We start from the raw sequence: 24,474 nt of genomic DNA on the forward strand, positions 1-24,474 counted from the left end.
CCCCCAAGGCTTGGCACAGAAGTGGTCCTGCTGAAGTGGTTCTCCCACTGGCCGAAGTGGCAGTGCTGGGAGAGCTCAATTATGGACCAGATAAAGGGCTTCTGCAAGGCCATATCTGACCCATGGGCCTTATGTTTGACACACCTAGTCTAGCCCACAAGACTTTTCTCCTCCACGCAAATCCAGGAATTGTCAAGTGGAAAAATGACGCAGGTAGGTGAGTGGGTGGAGGTGAGCACCCTTGCCTGAGGCAACTATCTCAGAGCCCAGTCCTGTGGTCTCCCTGCTGTGGACCACAGTCGTTCTGGGGCTCACAGCCGGGCTCCCACCAGTGCTGGCCCAATGCCGGCGGTCTCCCAATGACTGGCGGTCTCCCAGTGCTGGCCTAACAGCTTGGTGGTCTCCCGGACCGCTGGGCTGCAGAACGGGAGGTGGGGGCGTGGACAGGAGTGTGGGGGAGGTGTTCTGGGGAGGGGAGACGCAAGCGGCAGTGGGTGATAGGCATGTCAGGGGGGCGGGCGGTAGGCATGTCAGGGAGGAGAGAGTTGGATCCACAGAGCTGTGCTCCACAGGATCCAAGGTGCTCGTGCAGGGCTTGCGGCAGGGCTACACAAGCACCTTTTTTTAGCGCTCACCTTTGGTCTGCGCTAAAGGGAGTAGCGCCATTGCGGGGCTGCTTCCCTTACTCAGGGGAAGGGGACAAATGTCCCCTTCTCCAGAGGAGCCTCTTGTGGCAGGAGGTGCAGGATTCTGTGGCAGCCCTCCATGGAGTTGCTGAGCTTTGGTGCTGCAGGCAGTTCAGGACTGGGCTGTCAGTCAGCCTCATGGACAAGCCAGCACTGTCTCCTATGGTATGTATGCGTAGGTAAGGAGGCAGCTTACCTCCTTGTGCATCCTTTAGGGCAGCTTGTGCATCCTTTAGGTTCATGTTTTCAATTGGCACACCTCTCAAGTAAGGCAGATAAAACAGACCCAGATAATGTGATATGTGCAGATTGCACCACTGCTTAGCATTGATTATCAGGAGCAGACTAAGAAAAAAAACAAAAAATAAAAAAAAACTGCTTACTTGCTGCTTTAGAAAGAGAAATAAATCCTTGTGGTTTTGTACAGCATTGTTGGTTCTGCTAAAATGCCCAGGTTGCTCAAACTCCTCCCTATTTACTGATTAAACTCTGAGCTATTGCAAAAGGGCTTGGTTTAGTGGAGGCTCACAGGATAAATACTGGAGTCCCAGTTGTCCCACCTGGCCCTCTGGATCATCATGGAGGGGACTGCTCTCTACCTGGTGGCTGCCCTTCTGATTTGCTTTTCAGCTTCTTCTCAAAGCCAGCTGTAAGTACAAGACACTTTTTAGAAGGGTCACACCTGATCTTAGAACAGGGACATTCTCTGCTCACAAGCAACATTTGCTGCCTTCTCTTCTCTGATGTACTAAATATATCTTTCAACTATGCTCTTTAGAAATTGTTTTGGGCTGCTTCAACTGTAATTAATATTCCCAGAGACAAAAACATTTGGATGCCTGGGACAGAACATCCAAATGTCCACAAGGTGGTAAATTATTGTAATATATATTATTATATATATACAATAATATATTATTGTCATATAATAAACTTACAATTGGCTGCTCTTTGAAATTACTCTTCCGCCCGAAGCGGGTCACCTCACCCTGCTTAATGATGGATTTACAACTTCTCCATGATCTCCAACATCTCCAAGTAAGACTTTATACAAAAAAGGGTCGAAAGCAAGAGCAGACCAAGGGGGCCTTCTATCATTCTGCCAGCCTCTGGAAAGCTTTCAAGCAGCCCATGAAGGTAGCAGCCCGCACCAGTATCTGACTTTCTTTGACCAATCAAAAACTCTTTTGTCGCATTGAATCTTCTGAGATAAAAATCCAATTGTGAAATGTTAAAAAACTGTGAACCAATCTTAAATGTGACATGGATTCATGCTTGAAGAGCTATGCAGAAGTCTCTGTCTTTCTCCTCACAATTGCCTTTTCTTCTAAATCCTCAGTTACAGGCACTGTCATCTGTATAACAAACCTAAAAGAGTTTCATACCAGTTTCACTGTCATGGTTTCCCCCAAAGAATCTTGGGAATTATGATCTAATGAGGGTTCTGCAGATTCTCTGTCTGAGATCCCAAGCTCTCTGTCTGAGATCCCCACACACAAAGAATGACAGTTCCCAAGGACCACTGGGGAAAGGGAATGATTGTTAAATTTGTATAAGTCCATAGTGTACTAGACAATTATCTTTCAGTTCTGCTGATTTCAGTACTCTCTGTCCTGGAATCCCTGTTCCTGTCTTTACATGTTTTGATTTTTTAAAAGTCAGTAGAAAAAAGCTTTTTAAAAGGATAAATGGTGGAAGTTTCAATCAGGCTAGAAGGCGGAGAGTTAAAGCCCGCCCCCCCCATCCTTCCCCATGGCTTGGGCCACTTCACATGGCCCCCTCCCACTCTTGTTAAGAAAAGTGGGGGAACCAATTTCAAGGTCAAACACATGGTCAAACACATGCACATCTAGTTTGGCTCTTAGCACAACTTCGTTTCTTTGTGTGCTTGAATGCCTCTTTGTGGTGATTGTACTATCAGGTGCAAAAGTCTCACTTCAGCAATTTTCTACGAGTTAAAGTGGGATCGTCAAAAAGGACAAAACTTTTCTCAAGAATCTGCGGTTGAACTAGAATGCATCTAGTTTTGACGTGCATTTTTAAGATAGGGCTGGAAACAGGCTGAACAGCTTGGCAGCCTCCTAGCTCCTTTCCCTGTTCCCCGTGTCCAAACATTCCCAGCAGATTCGGTCATAACATAGAGAATGCAACCTGGCCCTTTCTGATTACAACAGCTAAAGTAAATTAAGACAACATTAATAAATACAGATAGTAAGGTTTGCTGGTTCCACCTGTCATGGCTGCTTACTCTACTTCTTTCCTTCTTGCCACACTGTGTCTAGGCTCTGTAACAGTAAGTGTCCAGTTTGATGTGTCACAGATCTTGTCAATCACAGACCTTGTCCTGGCAGGGCTCAAGTTTACAACTGGGGGTGTGTGGAAAACAACTGCGGGGGGTGCGGAAATGGGCACCACAGGATAGTAGTAGTTTAGTAGTTTGCCACTACCATAATTTTGAGGCTAATCATACTACCTTAAATTAAAAAAAAATCTTTTTCATTTAAAAATGGCACATGGGATACATACGCAGCACCAAAAGCATGGCAGGGAAAACTACTTAAAGCCTCCTAATTCTCTGCTTCAGTTTTGTCACATTTCACAGCCCCCCCCCACTAGCTATTTATCCAGGGATTTATATGCAACTTTTTTGTCTGCTTCAAGGCTCCTTAGGCAGCAACCATATTTAAAAGTAATACTGCAAGGAAATATGAAAATATACAACTAAAAACAAATGCCAATCTAAAAAAAACAAAAACACAAAAGTTTTATGTTCTGATGATGATGTTATAAACGAGGGCCTTCCAGTGTCTTGATTCTATGACAGAAAAGGCCCTAACACAGAATCTGAATCCTAAAATCAGGGCAAGCTGTGCAATTAAACTCTTGTTTAGTTAAACTCTTGTTTAATTAGATCCTTAACTTTACCTTCTAGAACTACCTTTTCAATCTCTTGAAGACCCACTGTTTCAAAGGACAATGTATTGTGACCCATGCACCTCCTTTAGCTTGCTGCCTCAGCTCAGGAGAGCCCTTCCTTGCATCTGCTCTCAGCCCCAGTGTTCTATTTTGCCCCCAAAAGAGGAGGGCAGAGAGGAGGGGGAGGGGGGAAGAGGAGGAAAGCCTTTTCTTTTGAACTCATGCAATGAAAAATACAGCAGGTGAGAGGCAAGCACAAGAAAAACTTGAAAAGAACCAGGCATTTGCATCTTTCTTTCTTGCAAGAGGAGGAGAGACCCACTCATACAAGAGGGTGCTTAATTTTGGGGGGTGGGGAGGTTGCCTCCCCACCAGAGTCCTTCAAAAAGCGCCCATCGTCATGTGAGGTGCCCAAGCATCCACTACCCACGCATGGAGCACACCCCCCCCCTCTCTCACACACACCCCCTCTCTCTCACACACACCCTACTCCATGGGGTGATCACACGCTGCAATGCACACCCAATGTTCAGGCTCCTGCAAAGGCAGCTTCTTCACAGGCCCGGCTGGTCCCCTCCTTGCCTCCAGCAAAGCCTTTCTCCCCTTCCCTAAAGAAGGGAAGAAGCTGAGAGCTGTGCAGAGGGGAGCTCTACCTCCGTCCTTCACTACCTCCCTTCCTCACTCTTCTAGCAGCCCAAACCTTGTGCTGAGAGCAAAGCTCTGCAAGACAGAGCGGAGAGCCCCAGGTTGTCTGTCTTGCACCTCCAGCAAGTAGGTAGCCCAAAGGGCAGCAGCTGCCTCAGGCTGTCTTCCTTCGCTGGTCTCAGGGTCAGCATCTCCTGACAGTGGACTGTTTTTGCTTTTCCCATTAAGAAATGCTGGAAATTCTGGCCTACCAGAATTCAGGTCTTGCCCCACAGTTTGATAAACAGTCCCTCCCTTCCATCTTTCCAGGCCTTAATGATTTCACCCATACTTTTCCCTGCACATTCCCCTGTCTCAGTGGTTCCCAAACTGAGAACTGTGGCTCCCTGGGGAGCTGTAGAAACCAGTTAGGGAATCTTTGTAGTTGGCGGAATCATTGCAGAAACACCTGCCACCCGATACAATGCATACAAATACATATCTAATGAGGAGAGTATCTCTAGTGTAGCCCTAATGCAACCAAAGGCCCAGTAGGTCAAGGGAACTGCCAGTCAAAAAAGGTTGGGAATCAGTGGCCTATCCCCATAGCTCAGTGTTCAAAAACACTCCACTTTGCACTCTGCTTTATTAAGCCAATTGTGTTCAGTAAGACTTAGGCTATAATCCGATTTTACTCACTGGAAACAAACACCTCTAACCATAGCTAATAGTTCAACCAGCTCCATAATATAATTAGACAACTTTAATTTTTTTTACACTATGACAACTGCTGCAGCCAGTGTACTAACTTGAAGTACAACTTGAAACTTGATGAGACTTCAGCAAAGTGGAATCATTGGTAACTCAGGCTGTGAATGTAGAGTGTAGAATGTTTCTATTTTTTTCTGGTATGGGTATGGGCCAGAGAGACACAGAAAACAGAACCTGTGATACCCAGATACCATAAGGTCCCTCCCTTTCAACTCTGCTTTAGCATTAATTTGGGATTATACTTGGCAGTGTTCAACATAGCACGTTCATATATCAGCTCAAATCACATGCACATAAACATCACATGCAAATAAAAGAGGGGAAGGTAAAATAAAATGCATTGTGAACTTTTCTTTGAATACATTGGAATAAATGCTAGTGTTCATGTTGCATAGGATTTAAGTCAAATGCCCTTGTTCATTAAATGCCCTTGTAAATTTTTAGTCCTTCTTCAGTTCACAGTATGGGTATCACAATGTCCCAGCCTGTGGGCCCTGGTCTCTGCCCCCTTAAGGGGTGGGGGCAGCAAAGCGGCAGCAACGTGATCTGGGCCAAGCCCCTGTAGTCCCCTGAGCTGGGGATCCTGGGTATCGTGCGGCTGTCTTCCCCCACCCCCGCTGCCTTGCTCTGCCCCCACAAGGACTTAAGAGCAGTTCAAACTCTGGACTTCTGGACTTTACCAAAGCAAGAGAGCCAGATGATGATGAGAGCCACATATGATGTGGCTGGCATATAAATCCAACAAATAAAGCACATGAATTTTTCTCATTTGCAGGTACTCCCTCATCACCCCTGATATACTGAGGGTAGAGAGTGAAGAGCAGGTTGTGGTTGAGGCTCATGGACTTAATGTTGCAACCGAGGTCACCATCAGTGTCCAAGACTTCCCACAGAGGAAGAACACTTTGTACTTGGTCAAAACTAACCTAAACCCTCAAAATAAAATGATGGCAGTCACTTCCATCAAGGTGAGTGTTAATGATGATTGTAGATGGTCCCAGTACGTGAGTGCAAAAATCATTTAGTCATTCTGAAACAGCATCTGAAAACAAAAACATGGTGGGGTAGGGGTAGAAAGAGGGAGAGAGAGCAAAATGTGAATGTGGCCAAGCCAGGAAAATGACAACTTAAGCCTGTCTACTCAGAAGTAAGCCCAACTGTGTTCAATTTGGGTTTACTCTCAGGAAACTATGTATCAGTCCTGGGGGCTGTCACCTCCTGAAGTATGCTGTAATTTCCATGCCACTATTTGTTACGCTAGTGGAAGCCAAGATAAATTAGTTATCGTCCATGCTCTTTCCATGTAGATTCCTGCAAAAGACTTGAAGAAGGATTCCAAGCAAAACCAGTATGTGTATGTCCAGGCTAGCTGTACACAATTCTCACTAGAGAAAATGGTTCTCGTCTCCTTTCACAGTGGCTACATCTTCATCCAGACAGATAAAACCATCTACACACCTGGAAGTGCAGGTAAAGCCACCTGCTTGGATTTTTCTCTGGGACCCCATTGAGCATGTGGAGTAAAGAGCTTGGGATTTATCCTTGACACCTCTATTTTTAGTCTTGTTCAAATGCCTCTCTGGGGTGAGATAACAATCACTTCCAGAAATTAAAATTGATTTGATAGAGGGATGTAGACACAGTCAGCCATAATGATATTATTGCCTTCAACTATCCTCAGAGTGACTGAATACTTTCAAGTTCAGATCCTGATAAAAAACAAAATAGATACTGTGCCTTGTAATAGTTGGTCACAGATCTGACTAGAGGGGAGGCAACTTGCATTTAATCTTGAGTGGTGCCCAGAACTTGATGAAAATTGTAGAAATTGTTGAATGTAAGAAACAGATCTATTTCACAGGATGTCCAACACAATGACATTTAATTTCCAAAGTCGAAATGGAGAATTGAGAAGTCAAATCTCTCCAGGATCTTAGATATGATTTAACTAAATACAACATGCACCACATACTAGGTGTTCTTAACAGGTTCCAGCAGATGGCAGCAAGCTTAACAGAGCTAAGGAGGCTCCTGGTGTAGGTTAACATTGATTGGCTTTAGTTTCTGGACAAAAGAAAAGATCCTTTCTCTGCTGGTTGTCTACTGCTTTCAGATATGAAGAGAATAAGGATGTTCTGAAACATGAGCTTGCCTGATCAAATTCTGTCTGTGTGCTGTTTGAAGTTAACGTCAATCAAAGAGGACAGCAGACACGTTTTTCTAAGTTGAAAGTTTCTGTCGATCGTTACAGGACGCCAGCACCTATCACTTTAACTCAAATTTTCTTACAAATAAATGATGCTCTTTTTCCCCCATCAGTGCGCTACCGTATCTTTGCTGTGGGTCATCACTTGGAGCCTTTGGATAAAACTGTGATTGTCGAATTTGAGGTGAGAGCTGTGGCAGCCAATGCTTGGTTAGTGAAATGACAAGGATAGATGTAGCCGAGGGCCCAATCCTATCCAATTTTCTAGTGCCAGTGCTGCTGTGCCAATGGAGTATGCACTGCTTCCTGTGCGGAGGTAATCACAGAGGCCTCCCCAAGGCCTGGGGACAATTGTTCCTTACCTTGAGGTGCTGGAAAGTTACCTTACCTTACTGGTGCTGGAAAGTTGGACCATGGACCTGTGATGATAGGTCCTTGGGGAGAAGGAATAATATCATTATTATATACCACTTTTCAACAAAAGTAGTTCACAATGCAGCTTAAATAGCTCAATAATAAATAAATGGTTCCCTGTCCCAAATCAGCTCATAATCTAACAAAAGAAAACATGGAAGAGAACACACCAGCAACTGGAAAAGACACCATCTGGAGATGGACAATTGCTAAATATAAATATAAGAGGACACTACTTTAAAAGATGCCTCTTTTCCCGTTAGCTTCTTTTCTTGCAGGCAGGGCAAGGAATTTTATCAGGGGGGTACAGTTTCTTTTGGGCCCCTTTCCAAAGGGGGGTGAAACAGAGCGGGGGCAGTGGTGGTGGTCGGCAGAACAGAGGCAAAACAGAGGAAAATGGCACCAGTCAGAATAGTCTTTGGAGCGCAGGTCTCCCCGTCTTCCCACTGCAGCTTGGGTTTACCTGCCTGCCCAACTTTGGCAGCTAGATACAGTAATACAGAAAACCAAAAACCAAAGTCTAAAATCTTTTAGATATAGAAAATCATTGCAGACTTAATAGTATCTATACATTAGTATCAATACAATACAATAGTACAGTATTGTACTGTACTGTACTTAATAGTATCAATTGTATCTATACAGTACATTAGTATCAATACAATAGTATTGTACTGTACTGTATTGCACAGTATTGTACTCACACTGGAATGGGCAATGTTCTGTGCATCAAAAGAAGCTGCTGACTTCTGCAGCAGCTGTGTCACTTACAATATATTGTAAGCAAATCCACAAGCCAGACTATCAGGTCAGTTTCCTTCCTATATGCATTCCTTCCTTCCTGTATGCATTCCTAGGCCTGGTGTGTATGGCTTGTCACGCATGTGCCCATAATAATGCCCCCAGCATCCCGTGTGGGCAGTGAGTCTGGGTGAGATTTGAAAATGTAAGGCTCCTTCGACTGCCTTTCTGACCCTGGGCCCAGATACAAATTACCCCCTTTACCCTGCCTACCCAGGGCTCCTGGGCCCTGCTTACAGGTGTCGTTCCCATATGCACAATTTAAAGCCTTGTGCCAGTCATACAGAGAAAGCTGTGTCAACCAATCCCACTCCTTAAGCTGCATCCCAGGATTTAAACCCTTCTTCCAAGACCTTGCAATGCAGAAGTAACTGGGGTAGGGTAAGGCTGGATGTTTGTTTTCTAGCTTACTGACATACAAGTATTCAATGGCTCTCAATTTATTATTCTTAGGTTCATGTAAGGATTGCATACACTGCAGTTCCAGTCCTCTGCAAAGAGTCCAAGGTGTTATAAAGGCAGTGCTATCATGTTTACATACAACTCTGTTACTTCATTATTCTGTAGGCTTTTCTAAATGCACATGGCTGACCTAGAGCCAAGTCTAAGATTTAGAGCCCAATCTTTTGCATGTCTACTCAGAAGAGAGCCATTGAGTTAACTGATATAGTATTATCCCTGGTAACCATGAATAGGATTGTTAGCCCAAATTAACTAGGATTGGCAAATGTCATGTTCAGCCAGAACTGATCTCACCTGATCTCTCGCTGATTTCATCCTGTCTAGGTTCTCAAGTTAAGCAAACTGAAAGGTGTTCATAATAGGAAACTATAGACACCTCCAGAACAAGTGGAAACCAGATCAGAAGGGATTTGAGCAATTTTATCCACAGTGCCCTGCAAGCTTGCTGCAGTGGACCTCTCAACATACTGAATAGTTTCCAGTCTTTCAACACCCAATAAAAACTTGTGAATGTGCTTTTTTTCTTTCTCTCTCTTTCTAGACCCCAGAAGGTGTTGTGGTCAGCCAGAATTCCATGCCTGCGAATGCACCAAACATCAGACCTTATAATCTGCCTGAGATTGTCAGGTAATTTACATGACAATGATACCTAATGATATCAGACGGCAAATCTTTTAAAAGCAGTCAATGTGTATGGGGTTCTCCATCCTACTACTGGTTTCCTACTACTCTCCATCCTACTCATCCTACTACCTGATTAAGGTAGGAGCATCCCAGGTTCCCACAAATTTATGGGCTACATTTGTATCTCTCTGCTTCTCTAACAGCCCAAGCCTATCCTATGCTGTAATGGGTGGGCCAGCAGACCTGCCGCATATCCAGAGTGGGTTTGGGGCTATCTGTCGCTCAGCCTGGGGCAATTTGCATTCATTCCCCATTGTGGGTCTACTTGAATCACCACCACCTAAAGAGGTGGCACAGATCTGAACATCCCAGTGCTATTCCCAGGCTGCCCATTGGCCTTTCTGCTGCCTGCCCTCTCCCCATGCTGGCTTGCCCCCTTTCTCCCCTCCCCCCTGCTCTCCCCAAGCCTCCATGCCGCCTGACTCTGCCAGCACGCACTTACTCCTGTGTGTTGCTGCAGAACCCATCCTGGCCTCCTCTTCTCACAGTGATGAAAAAAATGCTTTATGGCACTTTCGCTATACCTCTGAGCCAGTGCATGGCTTGGGCCCAGTTAGGCTTATTAGGCCCAGTTGGGCCCTAAGGGTGCAATCAGTGGCATAGCTAAGGGAGGCATCAAGCTTTAGGGGGCATCAGTGGCATCAAGCTTTAGGGGGCAACATGCTGAGCTTGACTAGTGACCAAAATTGTGAAAATCTTGGTATGTGTTTTTTTTTGCAATATTACTATCATGTTATATATCAGTGGAAAGGTAATTTAATGCAGAATGCTTTGCAACAAAACCGCACTGGAATATCTCTTGGTGTGTTGGCCCCAATATCTTTGGGCCCCATGCTGGGATTCATGTCTTGGGATTCATGTTGATTGCACATTTATTGTCATGAGCTGATTGATTTTCCTTCATTTTCCTTCTCTAGCCTGGGAACCTGGAAAATTGTGGCCAAGTATCAAGACTCCCCACAGAAGACTTTCACCACGCAATTTGATGTCAAGGAATATGGTAGGAATTACCAATAACTCCTTCCTCAGCACCATTCTTAGCTTCTCCCAGACCATCTCCCTTTCATTTCCTAACTGTATGTCACTTTTGTCTATCTGTGCTTTGCAAATGATGCCAACACTGGCGTTAACTATCATAGAAGCTTGCTATTCTTAAATTTGCCATGGATATTTTCTCTAATTCCAGTGTTGCCCAGCTTTGAAGTTATAATAGAACCATCAGAGAAGTTTTTTTACGTGGAGGATGACCAGGATTTCAGCGTGTCTATCACTGCACGGTGGGTATTCAGCTATAGGAAGGTCAAGGAGAGTTAATTTGACAACTTTTATCATTTGTATGAAATAAGTGTCCTGTATCTAGAAAAATATAATTAGAAACCTGATCCGTGCTGTCATCACAAAGAACACGTAACTTGTGATTACTTTTCAGAGGCTGAGATTCATCTTGGGTTCTGAGCATCAGGGTATGCTTTTAGCCAATTGGGATAATTTCGCCTAATTGGGCTGCCTTCCCACCTACTGCTGCTTCCAATTGGGTCACTTCAGAAGGAGCTCTTGCCCAGTGCTGCTTCCAGTTCACCTGAAATTGGTGCCATTGGTAGCAGTAAGCGCACCTCACTATTTCCCTGCCCTCACATGTCCTAGCACACATCTAGCACACGTCCTCTACACATCTCACTCCGGAGCAGGCTGCTGCAGATGGGGGCAGCAATGGATGTGAGTCAGCTGTGGGCTCAGTGTGCATTCCTCCCTCCCTCCAAATGACCTCCCAGGTGCCTATTCTGCACAAACACTAAAGGTACTGGAGTTCTATCCAGTTGCACAGATGTTTTTTCTTGGTTGGACTCCATTCAAGACATAAAAAATTAGTAGTAATATAATTCTTATATTAGATGTGATCTGAACTGGGAGAAAAGTGTCTGAAGCAATGGAGCCTCAGAGAGGTCAGGTGAGACAGAGAACAAGAGAGCAGCTTCTCACTCGCCCATGTGCCCAGTATATATTAAAGATATCAAATACGACCTCTAAGCTCCTGCTTTGTTTGAATAAACATGGCAGATGCCATCATGTCTAGTTTAGCCCTTGTAATTTCACTTTGGTATTTCAGGTTTCTCTATGGCAAGAAACTAGATGGGGTGGCCTTTGTTCTCTTTGGAGTAAAAATGGATGATGAGAAAAAGAGTATTCCAGATTCACTCACAAGGATTTTGGTAAGATGATCCAGGTATATATGTATGAACACTTGTGTATATTTGTGCATAAACACATCAGTTTGGTATCCTCCATTTCTTTTTCAGGTTGAAGATGGAGAAGGGGAAGCTATCCTAACAAGAGCCATGCTACGAAAGACATTTCCCAACCTTCAAGAACTTGTGGGTCACTCTCTCTATATCTCTGTGACAGTGATGACAGATTCTGGTAAGTAATTCAGATAAAATAACAAGCAGCCAATACAGTTGCCTAGTTCTGCATACATTACTGCTGCAAAACTTTTTGTTTTTCCAGCATTGAACTGGGGACAACTGGCATAGAACTGGCAACAGGGGACATCAGGACCAAATCCTGCTTTATGAGGGATGATGCCTGCAAAGGGCAAAAAAGTTGTACAGAAAGCGATGTCTCTGGCAACAGAACCTGCAGGCAGGGTACATTAAATTGGGATTAAATTACTGATCCACCGTCACTCACTCCAAACAAATAGCTTTTAATAGCTCTACAGAAGAATGCATCCCAAAGCTCTTGACAGATTCCCTGCATACTTATTCCTGGTAGTAAGACTTCATTGTGTAGGATTCCATTATTAGCCTGTAGAATTTTCTTACAGCCATAGATTTATCAGAAAAAAACTTCACACGATTATGATTCACGGACTATGGTATGTGAGAATATACTAAGCATTCCATTACTGGCTCTGCCATCCCATCAGGTCAGATCCTTCTCTCATAGCTAATTGATGAAGTTACCTGTAATCAGCACATATAGCAACCCTATGTTTATTCGGAAGCAAATCCTACTGTGTTCAGTGGGGCTTACGTCTTGGGTGCATTGCATTGCATCGGTTCTTTCTTCAAATATCTGCCTGTCTATTTGTAATAAGGTTAGACATTTTTCCTTTTTTAAAAGTAAAACTGGATTCACAAGAAAGGTTTCTGAGGAGAGGCTATTTGAAAACTATTTGTGTACTAGAATTGCTGAATTTGGAACAAATGGTTATAAATAGTTCAGGGAATTTCACCCTCTCTTCTCACTCCACTCAGTTTAATATTCTAGCACCCTCTTTCTTCCCTTTCCAGGCAGCGACATGGTGCTGACTGAGCGAAGTGGCATTGCCTTTGTGACCTCTCCCTATCAGATCCATTTCACGAGAACCCCCAAGTACTTCAAGCCTGGGATGCCCTATGAATTGATGGTAATAATCAATAGAACCTCTTTCCCTCTGTCATGGCTCATTCTCAGGCCCATTTATGATATGAACCCAGTAAATCACAGTGGAATCTTTTGTTCCACTGATGTTGCAAACAGATTGGGAGCAAAGGCTGTTGTCCGCATCCATTCTAATCCTTCTGAATTGCTTCAGGTATATGTCACCAACCCAGATGGCTCCCCAGCTGCTCATGTCCCTGTGGTGTCAGAACCAATCCAGGCTACTTCATCAACTCAGAATGACGGAACTGCCAAGTTGATCCTGAATACGCCCTCAGACAGTGACACTCTTAGAATCACAGTGAGTCACTCTAGGATAGCACTATTTTCTATTTTGATGTGGCTGACTTGTGAATGTTTAAGATCCACAGCTCTGTTAGAGTGCTTTATCATTTGCAAATAGAAGGTCCCAGTTTCAGTCCCCAGAATTTCTAGGTTAAAGGAGATCTTAAGGGGCGGCACTGGGAACACCTGTGTTACTGACACCCCTGGAGAGTAATTTGACACCCATTCAGAGTATACAACCTCTAGATGGAGCTAGATGGAGCGGTACACTGACTCAGTCTTGGGTAGCTTCATATTAAGGCTTCAGGCAGATGCACAACCAGAAGTTTTTGCACGCTAATTTTAATTACCAATACATTCTATTCCAGGTTTCTTTAGATAGGCAATTCACCAGTACTTGCACCCGTGCACAACTATACTTTGGCTATTATGCTGTTCATTACTGCTGTTAATACAGGATGCTGTTTTCTATGTCAGTTCCAAACATATGTTCCTGTGCTTAAATCCATCCATAATGTGAATCTTGGGCTTGAACAACTTCAGCCGAACTCTACCAGAAAGAGGGAACACATTGCCTTCCTTGAATCCAAAGAAGACCCACCATCTTTACTCACTTATGCACTGATGGAAGATGCAGGCATTGATGCAGGCATACAGAATACGGCCAGTGTTTGTGTGAAGCATGGTGGCTGGGGATGTAGTATATTAATAAACCTCTATTTTCTCACTCGTGCAATTCCTTATCTTTGAGGGAGGATGCACCCAAGGCCTGTGAATTCTCATTTGACAATGAGGTTCTCATTTTAGGTCAAATAAAAAGGAGCCTCATGAGAATAGTCAGTTCTCACATGTTGGACATACTGACATGTTCTCACATGTTAGACAAATGTCTCTCTCCTTTTAAAATTAGTGCTCAGTGTGGAGTTCTTGCTTAGTCACATGTGTTGAATATATATATACCTCTGGATTCATATGCCTTCTCTAGGTGAAAACCAACTATAACAGACTCTCAGAGAATCGCCAGGCCAAAAACAACATGGTGGCTACAGCCTACACAACCCAAGATGCATCTAAGAACTATCTCCATTTAGCTGTCACAGCGACAGAGCTCAAGGCTGGAGATAATTTACCAATCAATTTCCATGCAAAGAGCAACAACCAAGCTGTGCTGGACCAGATCAGTTACTTCACCTACATAGTAAGTGCCGTTGACTAGAACAAGCTGGAAATCTAAGGGACAAGTTTCTAGTTGATCTCCTGCTCTTCCCTTGCCCCCAGAACCACCCTCCCCCTGCCCCAGAATGCCTCCCTCCCATCTCGTCCCTCACCATCCCAGAGCCTTGCCATCAGCTGAGCTTGGCTGACATGGCTCCTCAGAAGATTCGGTATGGCCTCTTCGGACTGGCACACATCCCTACACAGGCTCAGCCGACTCTCGAGAAGGTGCAGACATTTGCAACCCTCCTGGGCCAGCGCAATGGACTTACGCCAGCCCAAGGGTGTCTCAGGATTGCACCCTTAATTGTGCATAAATAAATAGCATATGTTGAGAGCATTTATTTTTTGAGCATTTTATTGCTTTGTAGTAATTATGGCAATTTTATCAACCTAACTAATCCTTAAAAAAATAAAATTGAGTGCCTTTTGACATGCGTATCTGGTATCTAGGACCATTTAATTGTTTAAACTTTAAAGTTATAGTCATACAGTATAAAGAACTAGTGAGGTTGCTTGAGTGTACTTGAGTGTACTTGAGAAATTTAAGGAATGAGGGTAAAGAGAACAGTCATAAAAAGATGGTTCTTTCTCATGTGTGAAGCCTGCATTGGTCAAGCAATCCATTTTAATCTATGTCTCTTGCTCACCATCAGATCATGACTAAAGGGAAGATATTCAAGGCTGGGAGGCAGCTCAGGGCAGCTGGGCAGAATCTGGTGACCATGTCTCTGCCAATCACCCCAGATCTCATTCCTTCTTTCCGAATTTTGGCTTATTACCAAGTAGGAAACAATGAGATTGTGGCTGACTCTGTCTGGGTGGATGTGAAGGATACCTGCATGGGAAAGGTACGTCATTTCTGCAGCAAGGCATCCCTTCCCAAAGCTAAAGCATGCATACATTCAAAATCTGGCAAGCTTACCAAAAAAATGAGACTTTGCACCCACAAATTAGTTTCAGTTCTGATTAGAAAATATCTAGCGTTACCAAGCAAATCATTCCCAAATGTCTGGCTGGCTCATCAGGCAGGTAGGCAGAAAAATATCATATGGGTATGCCATTTGGTAAATGTGCTCTTAAAGGGCACATTAAATTATCTTAAATTATCTTACTAAGAGTTAAATACTCTTAAATTGTCCCAGAGTCTTTGCTTAGGCCTGGCAAAAATGACCCTGCTTGCTTTTTAGAAATATGTTGGGGATGCCTTTCCAAACCAGTACTAGTTTGTGTACACATTTGTGAGAAATCCTCAGGTCTCAACCTCCCATTGGTCCTGAAATGTTATCTGAGTGGGGGAACAAATGTTTCCTGTGCACATGTCCTCACTGTACTGCAAATGTTGGAAGATGTGTTTGAGTTGCAGCTGTTCTGTAGTAAGTGTAGCCAGTTTCTTTGTGAGACTAATGTTCTATTAAACATTACAGTCCATCCCTAACCAACCTTCCAGCACTGATGCAGCCACAATTACCCTGAGGAGGCCTCTGCTACTGCCCTCTCACCTCAGGATGCAGCATGCACCTCAGTAGTATGGCTGCATCAATACTAGAATGTTGGTTATCTTTGGTTGTTAGTGCAAACCTAGGCATGTGTACTCAAAAGTAAGCCTTCAATGGGTAAGCTTCAAACTTCCAGGTAAGTCAGTAAGATTGCAGCCTAAGATTTATTTTGGTTGTTTTTTAAGGAAAAGGGCCCAGTCCTATCCAACTTTCCAGCACTGGTGCAGCCCAAGGTAGGGGAACACATGCTCCCATACTTTGTGGAGGCCTCAGTAACTGCCCCTCCACTACAGGATGCAGCACACACCCCACTGGTGCAGCTGCACCAGTACTGGACAGTTGGATAGGATTGGCCCCACAGTCAGTTTACTAATACAACGTCAGCTACGCACACAGGGCAGGCTGTTGTGAAGGATTATTTATTTATTTTTTTTTCACAAAGAGCTCTCCAAAGAGCTCAGGGCAGTGTACACTGCTACTTCCCTCCTTTTGTCCTCACAACAACCCTGTGAGGTAGGTAAGGCTGAGAGAAAGTGGTCACCCAGGAAGCTTCCAAGGTTGCCCAGGAAGCTTTGTGGCTGAGGCAATGGCTGAAACGTGGCTTCCAGGTCTAATTCCCAGACCACTACACCACCCTGGCTCTCAGATTACGGAAGGTCTGGAAGAATTGTTAGCTGGAAAGGGCAATGATGTTGCAAGAACAGGTTTCACAAACATGTGTCCCTGCTTTTATCTGTCCCTGCTTTTAGCTGGAAGATAAAGAAGAACTGAACATGTTTGAATTTGAATGTTTATTTTAAAAATTATTTTTAAAAAATGTTTATTTTAAATAAGGTTTATTTTAAACCTGTTTCTGGAATACCTGTGTCCCCAGCTGCATAATGTAGTTTCAGACTGCTCAGCTTTAAGGAAACCTACAGAAGACTTGCAAATCGTCTTTAATTAAAACACAACAGTCCTTCTCCATGATGACAGTCAGCCAGACACATTCCCTGACCTGAACCTGCTTGTTTGCCTTTGTTTCAACAGCTGCTTGTGAAAGGAGCAACTGAGGCAGACAATCGCATTCATGAACCAGGAACTCAAATGAAAATCAAGTTGGAAGGGGATGCAAAGGCTCGAGTTGGACTTGTGGCTGTGGACAAAGGAGTCTATGTCCTAAACAAGAAGCACAAGTTTACCCAGACTAAGGTAAGGCAGAAGTTGGGGTAGGACTTAAAAGATTTGGGGTACCCAGAACTGAGATTTTTACCACTTGGAGCATGTTCACACTTTTTACTGATGTTTTTGTTTATTCCATGGCAGATATGGGACACTGTGGAAAAGAATGACATTGGGTGCACAGCTGGCAGTGGCAGAGACAACTTGGGTGTATTTACAGATGCTGGACTGTCTCTGAAGACTAATAAAATTTCCACACCCCAAAGATCAGGTATCACTGTGTTTTTCGTGTTTCTGAGACCACAAAGGAGTTTGTGTGAGAAATACCCTTCTGGACCCAGCCATTTTGTTGCCCAAGTGCATGATCTCAAACATCAGATCACTGCATGATCTGAAACATGTGCACCAGGCTCCCATGTAGAAGAAGTTGGGCATAATTCCTGAGGTGTGCATCCTCCACAATGTGATGGTGGATAGCAATGCTATAGCAAATCCCTGCCAGCAAAAAAACGTTGGAACAGATTTTGGAACCAAGAATTGCATGGAGGAAGGGTTGAGCACTGAGCACTTGTCGCACCTGCTACCACTTCTCTGATCCAAATTACTATCTGTCATCCTCCTAAATAGGTAACAGATTGCTGGGGCACAGCCGGGTGCCCCATACCTGCCTGCTGCCTCCATTACCTTACTCACTGCACCCTTAACTGGAGAGTGGCTGCCCTCTCTTACCTTGTGGTGGTGGTTCTGCTGCCACTGCTTTGCCCCTCCAGATCTTCCTTTCCTTGCTTTGTCCTTTTCAAAAGGCAGATGGAGGCAGTGAATGGAAGGTTAGAATGGTCAGCTAGAGAGGAGATGATGTAGTTGTCCACTCTTTTCTTCCACATGTCCTTCTCCACCGCATTATGGAAATGCGCATTAAATGAAAAGACAAAGCGGGGAGGAGTTCAATCTGGTAAAGCAATGGCAGCAGCTGTGGTGGACATACAAGGGAAAGAAAGTGGGGTGATCATAGTAGGTCTTCAGTGTGTTCTGTGAGGAGCAAGTGGAGAATCAGTGATGAGGATATCAGAGGGGATGGTGGTAAATGGATATGAAGGAATAGTAGCAACATGTCACCTCCTCAGGCACTAAGGGGGCCTTGAGCTGGGAATGTCTTGCTGTTTATGCTGCTTTTGCTTAGAAATAGTGGCCAGAGTTCATACTGCAATGTGGTTAGCTTTTACACCGCAAGGCTGTGTTCGCTTTGCATGGGAATACCATGCAGTTTGGTGAGAATTATTTCTAAGAAAACATGCACTGTTTTTAAAATTGACCTGCACAGTTTGATCTTTTTTAAAATTAGGGAAATAACTATTTCTGGCTACTTCCTTTTCCCATCAGATCTAAAGTGTCCTCGGTCTACAAGACGCAGACGCAATTCCGTACAACTTATTGAGTCTAAGGCAAACCAAGGTATGTAACCACCAGTAACAAGGGAGCAAACACCAGTTTGCAAACACCAGTTTGCTCCAGTGATGAAAATGTTTTGAACCAATGTCAATAAATTGTCCAAAAATGTGCATGGAGTTTGAAAAATACTGTACTTGCTCTACATTACTTTTGGGTGCAAATATTGCAGAAGTAGATCACAGGGGTACTTGTTTGTGGCTTCCTCTGTGGAGGAATATATCTCTCTCTGTAAATTTACTCTCCTCGCCTCCTAATCCTGCTCTCTTAAGAATCATGTCAATGACCAGCAGAAGAAGAACAATCTCCTTAATTCTCCTTAATTTGTAGAGCGTTCCATCACCAAGGGCAAGCATCTCCTGTACACATATCTGGAGAGGACCCATAGCACAATGGTATGCTATGGTATATATATGTGTTGCTCACAGAGCTCAATCTTCTGTTTCAAAAGATTTCAGGTCATGGTAAAGATCTTTCCTTGGATAAATTATCACAATTTTATCCTTATTTGTTTTAACTAACTTTAGTTAGAATATACTGCTGTTGCTTGAGTGCATAGGAATTGCAGAATTGGGCTTTGTCCTAAAATTGTAGTGTAGCAGAAGCTTTAGAGCTATTCTCTTGTGCTCCTCCCCCCTCCCCCTTGTGCCCCTCCCCCCCGCACATAAGCCTGTGGCTCACAGAAGCGCCTTTTCCTCTAAGCTATGATTTATCATTATACCTGACATGGGGAAAAGTCAATGTTTCATGAGGCTTTCATGTTACAGCTGCCAAATATCAAAATCGGACTCTACGGAAGTGCTGTGAAGATGGAATGCTTGACAACCCCATGGGGTACAGCTGTGAAAAGCGCACAGAATACGTTGTAGAAACAATTGCCTGCAAGGAAGCATTCCTTGAATGCTGTCGCTACATTAGAAGCATTCGGGATGAGAGACAACGAGAAGATGAGCTGATCCTGGCAAGAAGCAAGTAGAGGGTTTTGTTAAGATTGCTCCAAGTTTGAGGTGGGAGATACTGGAGGCAGATGGGAGTCTTTACTGATTTGCCTATCAGAATGTCATGAAGCATTGCAAACCCTTTCTAATGCAAACCCTCTATTTGTAATGTCCCCATTTCTGTGCTGAAAGAATTGTAGCTAGAAGAGGACTACCAACAAAAAAGATGGAGGCTTTTGAATACTTACAGAACTCCAGAGATTTGCAGAAGTTAGGAACTTTCAAAAACAAAACACCCAAAGGGGGCAGGAAAAGAACCCCAATAGCAGTGGACCTCCCCAGCCCCATGCCTGGGGCAAAGGTTCACGATGGTGCCCCCCGTGGGCTATCACCACCTCCCCACAAATATCTGCCCTCCCACTCACCAGAGCCTCATGGAGCAACCTCCGCCCATGTCAGGGAAGCACCTGGGACCTTATGGTCCCATCGGACCTTATGGTAGGTCCGCAACTGAACCCCAAACTCTTTGCTTCCTTGGGTGTCAGGTAGCCCAAGCCTACCTAAATTCCCACATTGTAAAGCAACAGCACCAGTGTGGCTACTGTTGTATCACACAGGGGATTTTTAGCTGCTGGGGACATGGGGATTTTTAGCTCCTGGGACCCTAGGAGGGTTAAAGGGACCCTAGACCTGTGATAAGCCCCAGTAATCGCTGTGGAGCAACTCAGACCTGCACCAGTGCAATGAGGTGTGATATTTGCCCCCCCTTAGAGCCCTATCAGGTATATGGCTTCCAAGTATTAGTCACCACCTAAGACGAAAGCACTAACAACATGGGGAGATGGTGGCCTGCTAGTTTTTTCCTAGGCTCCAAATGTAATTTAACAGAGAAAATCCTAGAGGTCAAGCTTTGGGTCAGTTTTCCCATCCTTTGATGAGACATCATGGTAATTGCAGCTAAGCCTCTGTCTCTTGACTTCCCAGGTGACTTTGAGGATGACTTCTTGTCAGATGAAGAAATCGTCTCCAGAACTGAGTTTCCAGAGAGTTGGTTGTGGCAAACAGAGGTGCTGCCTGCAGCTCCCAATGATCAAGGGTACAAGGTTTTCACACCTTCGGGAATCAGTGTCTGCTCTGCAAACATAAACTAGTTGGACGGTTATTCCCACTCCCAGTGATTAGGGTTCTGAAACAGGGAATTATCTGTACCCTCACTAAATTACAATTCCCACACTTCTCTGGGGGAGACTGGTACAATTAAACTGGTATTGAAATGTGTAGATTCAACTTTCTGTCAAAGGGAAAGACTCCCATGACACAAAAGGAAAAAAGGATCCTGAGTAGTCTCCAGGGCTTACCCTTCACTCTCCATGTCCTGTAGTTGTCCATGGGGGGGAGAAGAACATCTGCATCCCATTTCCAGCAGATGTAGTATTGTCACTTCTTGTTCTGGCCTAACAGCTGTATCCAGCCTTGTTATGACATAGCATCTTTTCCTTTGTGCCAGAATCTCATCCAAGACAGTGTCTCTTTTCCTGAAGGATTCCATCACGACCTGGGAAGTTCTGGCTGTGAGCATTTCAGACACAAAAGGTGAAAAATGAGGGCATAGGGGTGGTAGAGGGCATAGGGGTGTGGCACTGGGGAAATGATGCCGGGCCACAACCTGCCTTGTATAACCTTAGGATGTTATATCCTTAGGATATTGGGTATTCTGAGAATATAGCATCCTTTAGACCAGTAGCTCCAATACTGTGGGTTGTGCCCTCTAAGTGCCCTCATGAGCAGATTTTTAGTGGGTTGCAAAAAAGTTGCTGGCTGTGGCATTCTGGGGTGCTGACCAGCTGACATAGGTGACAAATGGTGCTAAAAAGATTGGGAAGAACTTTTGACCAAAAGGATACTAGATGCACAACAGATCCTGATTCCAAACTTCCTTTCTTGTTGATCCTGGCAGGGATCTGTGTTGCCGACCCTTATGAGATAACTGTAATGAAGGATTTCTTCATTGATCTGCGGTTACCATACTCAGTAGTGAGGAATGAACAGGTGGAAATTCGGGCTATTCTTTACAATTATAGGGATAAACCTATCAGGGTAAGTATTAGGACTTCAACTGATGGAATTTGGAATTGAGAACATTTTTGAACTTCTCATGTTACAAACCCTATTGTATGCTGGCGCACAATTCTTAGGGAATACATTGTGGCTTACATTCTGAGGCTGGTCCAGGTTTATCATTGAATACACCTCCAGACTGCTTTTGTCAGGATTGGAAGGTAACCAAGGACAGCCACATAACAATATATGTTAGAAAGAATAGGATATTTTCATTTACAAAAGCAAGAAAACACAATTGGTAGAATAAAGCCAATAAATAAAGAATAAAGAATAAAGAATAATAGAATAAAGCCAATAAATAATGTGATGGAATAGAAATAATTTTACTTATCACCTGCTGGCTGCCCCCTCCCCCAGCATGGATGCATCAGGTGTATCAGGTGAGGTATGGGAACTTTATCCCCAGATAAAAGGGGTGCATCCTGTGGGTTTTTGAGCCATTTTATAAATAAAGTAAATAGTGAATAATAGGAATACATGCCTACCCTTGTGGGCTGCTGTGATGAATACTGCATGTCATAATTCCACATGACATAATTTAGCATTCTTGGATCTTCACACCCATTATCATCCTTTCTTTTCAATGTCCCTCTAAGGTAGGCCAGTATTATTATCCCTATGTAACAGAGAGGGCCGGAGGCTATGTGGTATACCCAAGACCACCCACTGAGTTTATGCCAGTGGCAAAATTTAAATGAAGGTCTTCCTGATGCACAGAACATTCCTTGAGTATGCTGAAGTATTACCATATGCTTAGTTCTCATGCATGCCTTCTGGGAAGAAACTTTCTGATGAAACAGGAAGAGATCAGATGCTGAGATAAATAGGCCCATGCAAACATAAAACCACAAACCCACACACACTCTGTCTGAAGCAACAAAGGAGGGATCCGTCTTTAGCTTTTGTGAGTACATGTTTATCATAGGATTTAGAAACCACTTTTCATTGCAATTGAGGCTTTGCAGAACACCCTGAATTGGAACAAAATGCAAAAGGGAGCTGTAAGCTTGAGGAACCAGCCCCTTGGGGTGCACATTGTGCATGCCCTATTGACATGAGCAGGAGCTGTGCAAGTGCAAAGGAGTACTTTTTGCACAGCCCCTGGGGCTTGTGCAGAAGAACCAACTAGTTGGTGCTCCTGGTGGTTATTTGACTAGGGAGATGTTGAATAGAAATGGCTCTTGAAAGCAAGATAATCTTTGGGGCTGCGCAGCCCAATCCTGAGCTGCCTGGCACCAAAATGGCTGCTGCTGCTGCAGCATCCAGTGGCAGTTCCTTGAGGGCAGGGAGGAGGCCCCATGATGAGGCTACTCGACTCTGCACTGGCTATTTAGCTGTTGCAAAAGAAAGCAACCCCATGTTGGGCCAGGAGACCTGATGTTCCCACGCCGCCCTCCCCCGCACTCCCCTCTCCATGAAATGCCTCCCTTGCTCCCACTCACCGTTTCCTGCCTGGTGCTCACATGTGGCTCTGGGCAGTGTGCGACAGGCCTCCAGCTGGCACTAACTCAGTGAGAGCTCATGTTGAGCTGGCGCCAGCGCCAGCAGAGGACAGGTGCTGGCCTGATAGGATTGAGCCTTAAAACAGTAATTTGGAATGTTCTTCAGTGGGCTGGATACAGAAAAACATCCATAAAACCCATAAATCATCCATAAAACATCTGAGGACCATAAAAATATTCCAGCCCTCCTAATCCACTCAGACTTTCCTTTGGTCTCCTTGACCAAATGATGATAAAATCAGGCTGAGGAGATATAACTGAAAAGACTATTGGTCCTCAAATCAAATTGAAATGGGGCTGAGCGATTAACAGTCTAGCTTCATTTTAGCTTTGTGATTCTCAGGTGAGGGCAATTGCCAAGCGTTACTGTGCAAGCTTGGCTCTGTGCAGTTTTGTACTTGAAGGCAAGCAGGCTTTTGGTCAATTAACTATTGTTCTTCCTGTCAATCAGATGATTTTAATGTTGGGCTACCTGTTGGATAGAGCTTGTCAATCAATATGCAATATGCTTGTCCTTCAATATGCAAGTGCAGTGAACTGCTGAAGTTTTACAATCTGAAAAAATGTTTGAGAAACAAATGAATATCTTTGTATAGATGCCATTTTAATAGTGTACTTGTTGTAATATGACTCAGTGTGACGCTGAGTTCACACTGCAAGTGAAACGCCCATTATGATTATGGACCCAGTTAACCTGAAGGATGCAGATCTGCAATAGAAAAGGTCACTCTCGTCCTCACTTGCACATTGCCAAGGTAGCAAGATGAATTACTTCCTCCTCTCTTCTTCCTCAGGTGCGGGTGGAACTGATACACAATCCAGCTTTCTGCAGTGCCTCCACTGCTAAGCAAAGATACCGACAAGACCTCCTCATTAAAAGCATGTCTTCCATCGCAGTGTCACTTGTCATTGTTCCACTGGAGCTGGGATTGCATGACATTGAGGTTAAAGCTGCTGTACGGGGTCAATTTGTGGCTGACGGTGTAAAGAAGAAGTTGAAGGTCGTGGTAAGTAATGTGTCTTGATCCTCCAATGGGTCGTGGAGGAAGCATGGCTGGAGTCTTACAAACTTCTACAGGTCCAGTCTTGTTATACACAAATGAAAGTGCTGATTCCTGGATAAGGGGAAAAATGCACCCCTTCAAAATCAGTTTAAAAAACTGAACAGTCCTTTAACAATAGCCTCCTTATGAGAGGGATTTAGGGAAGCTGTATGACAATCCATCAGTCCTTTACTCTCCAGGCCACCCCTCCTTCCCCTGACCAAGAAAGAAAGGTGATCACTTTGCATTGGTGAAGGGAGGGGCTTTGTAAGGCTTG

General features: G+C 44.2%; 1 protein-coding gene across 2 annotated transcripts in view; it reads left to right on the forward strand.

Moving 5' to 3' along the window:
* Nucleotides 1-1,252: 1,252 nt before the first annotated feature.
* Nucleotides 1,253-24,474, forward strand: part of C3 (complement C3) — a 48,369-nt gene continuing 25,147 nt past the window's right edge. Inside the window, exons 1-21 of one of the 2 annotated variants that reach the window (XM_066617713.1) lie at nucleotides 1,253-1,335; nucleotides 5,773-5,965; nucleotides 6,305-6,467; nucleotides 7,317-7,387; nucleotides 9,422-9,507; nucleotides 10,482-10,564; nucleotides 10,751-10,841; nucleotides 11,672-11,774; nucleotides 11,862-11,982; nucleotides 12,858-12,973; nucleotides 13,142-13,288; nucleotides 14,258-14,470; nucleotides 15,144-15,338; nucleotides 17,016-17,177; nucleotides 17,292-17,418; nucleotides 18,528-18,599; nucleotides 19,361-19,561; nucleotides 20,516-20,627; nucleotides 21,039-21,124; nucleotides 21,489-21,628; nucleotides 23,949-24,161. In XM_066617713.1, the coding sequence (XP_066473810.1) occupies nucleotides 1,265-1,335; nucleotides 5,773-5,965; nucleotides 6,305-6,467; nucleotides 7,317-7,387; nucleotides 9,422-9,507; nucleotides 10,482-10,564; nucleotides 10,751-10,841; nucleotides 11,672-11,774; nucleotides 11,862-11,982; nucleotides 12,858-12,973; nucleotides 13,142-13,288; nucleotides 14,258-14,470; nucleotides 15,144-15,338; nucleotides 17,016-17,177; nucleotides 17,292-17,418; nucleotides 18,528-18,599; nucleotides 19,361-19,561; nucleotides 20,516-20,627; nucleotides 21,039-21,124; nucleotides 21,489-21,628; nucleotides 23,949-24,161 (2,766 nt within the window). In that variant the 5' untranslated portion in view covers nucleotides 1,253-1,264. The remainder of the gene's footprint in view (nucleotides 1,336-5,772; nucleotides 5,966-6,304; nucleotides 6,468-7,316; nucleotides 7,388-9,421; nucleotides 9,508-10,481; nucleotides 10,565-10,750; nucleotides 10,842-11,671; nucleotides 11,775-11,861; nucleotides 11,983-12,857; nucleotides 12,974-13,141; nucleotides 13,289-14,257; nucleotides 14,471-15,143; nucleotides 15,339-17,015; nucleotides 17,178-17,291; nucleotides 17,419-18,527; nucleotides 18,600-19,360; nucleotides 19,562-20,515; nucleotides 20,628-21,038; nucleotides 21,125-21,488; nucleotides 21,629-23,948; nucleotides 24,162-24,474) is intronic. The other variant, XM_066617712.1, reaches the window with a different exon arrangement.

This window comes from Tiliqua scincoides, chromosome 2 (assembly GCF_035046505.1).
Source record: "Tiliqua scincoides isolate rTilSci1 chromosome 2, rTilSci1.hap2, whole genome shotgun sequence".
NCBI classification, from domain to species: domain Eukaryota; kingdom Metazoa; phylum Chordata; class Lepidosauria; order Squamata; family Scincidae; genus Tiliqua; species Tiliqua scincoides.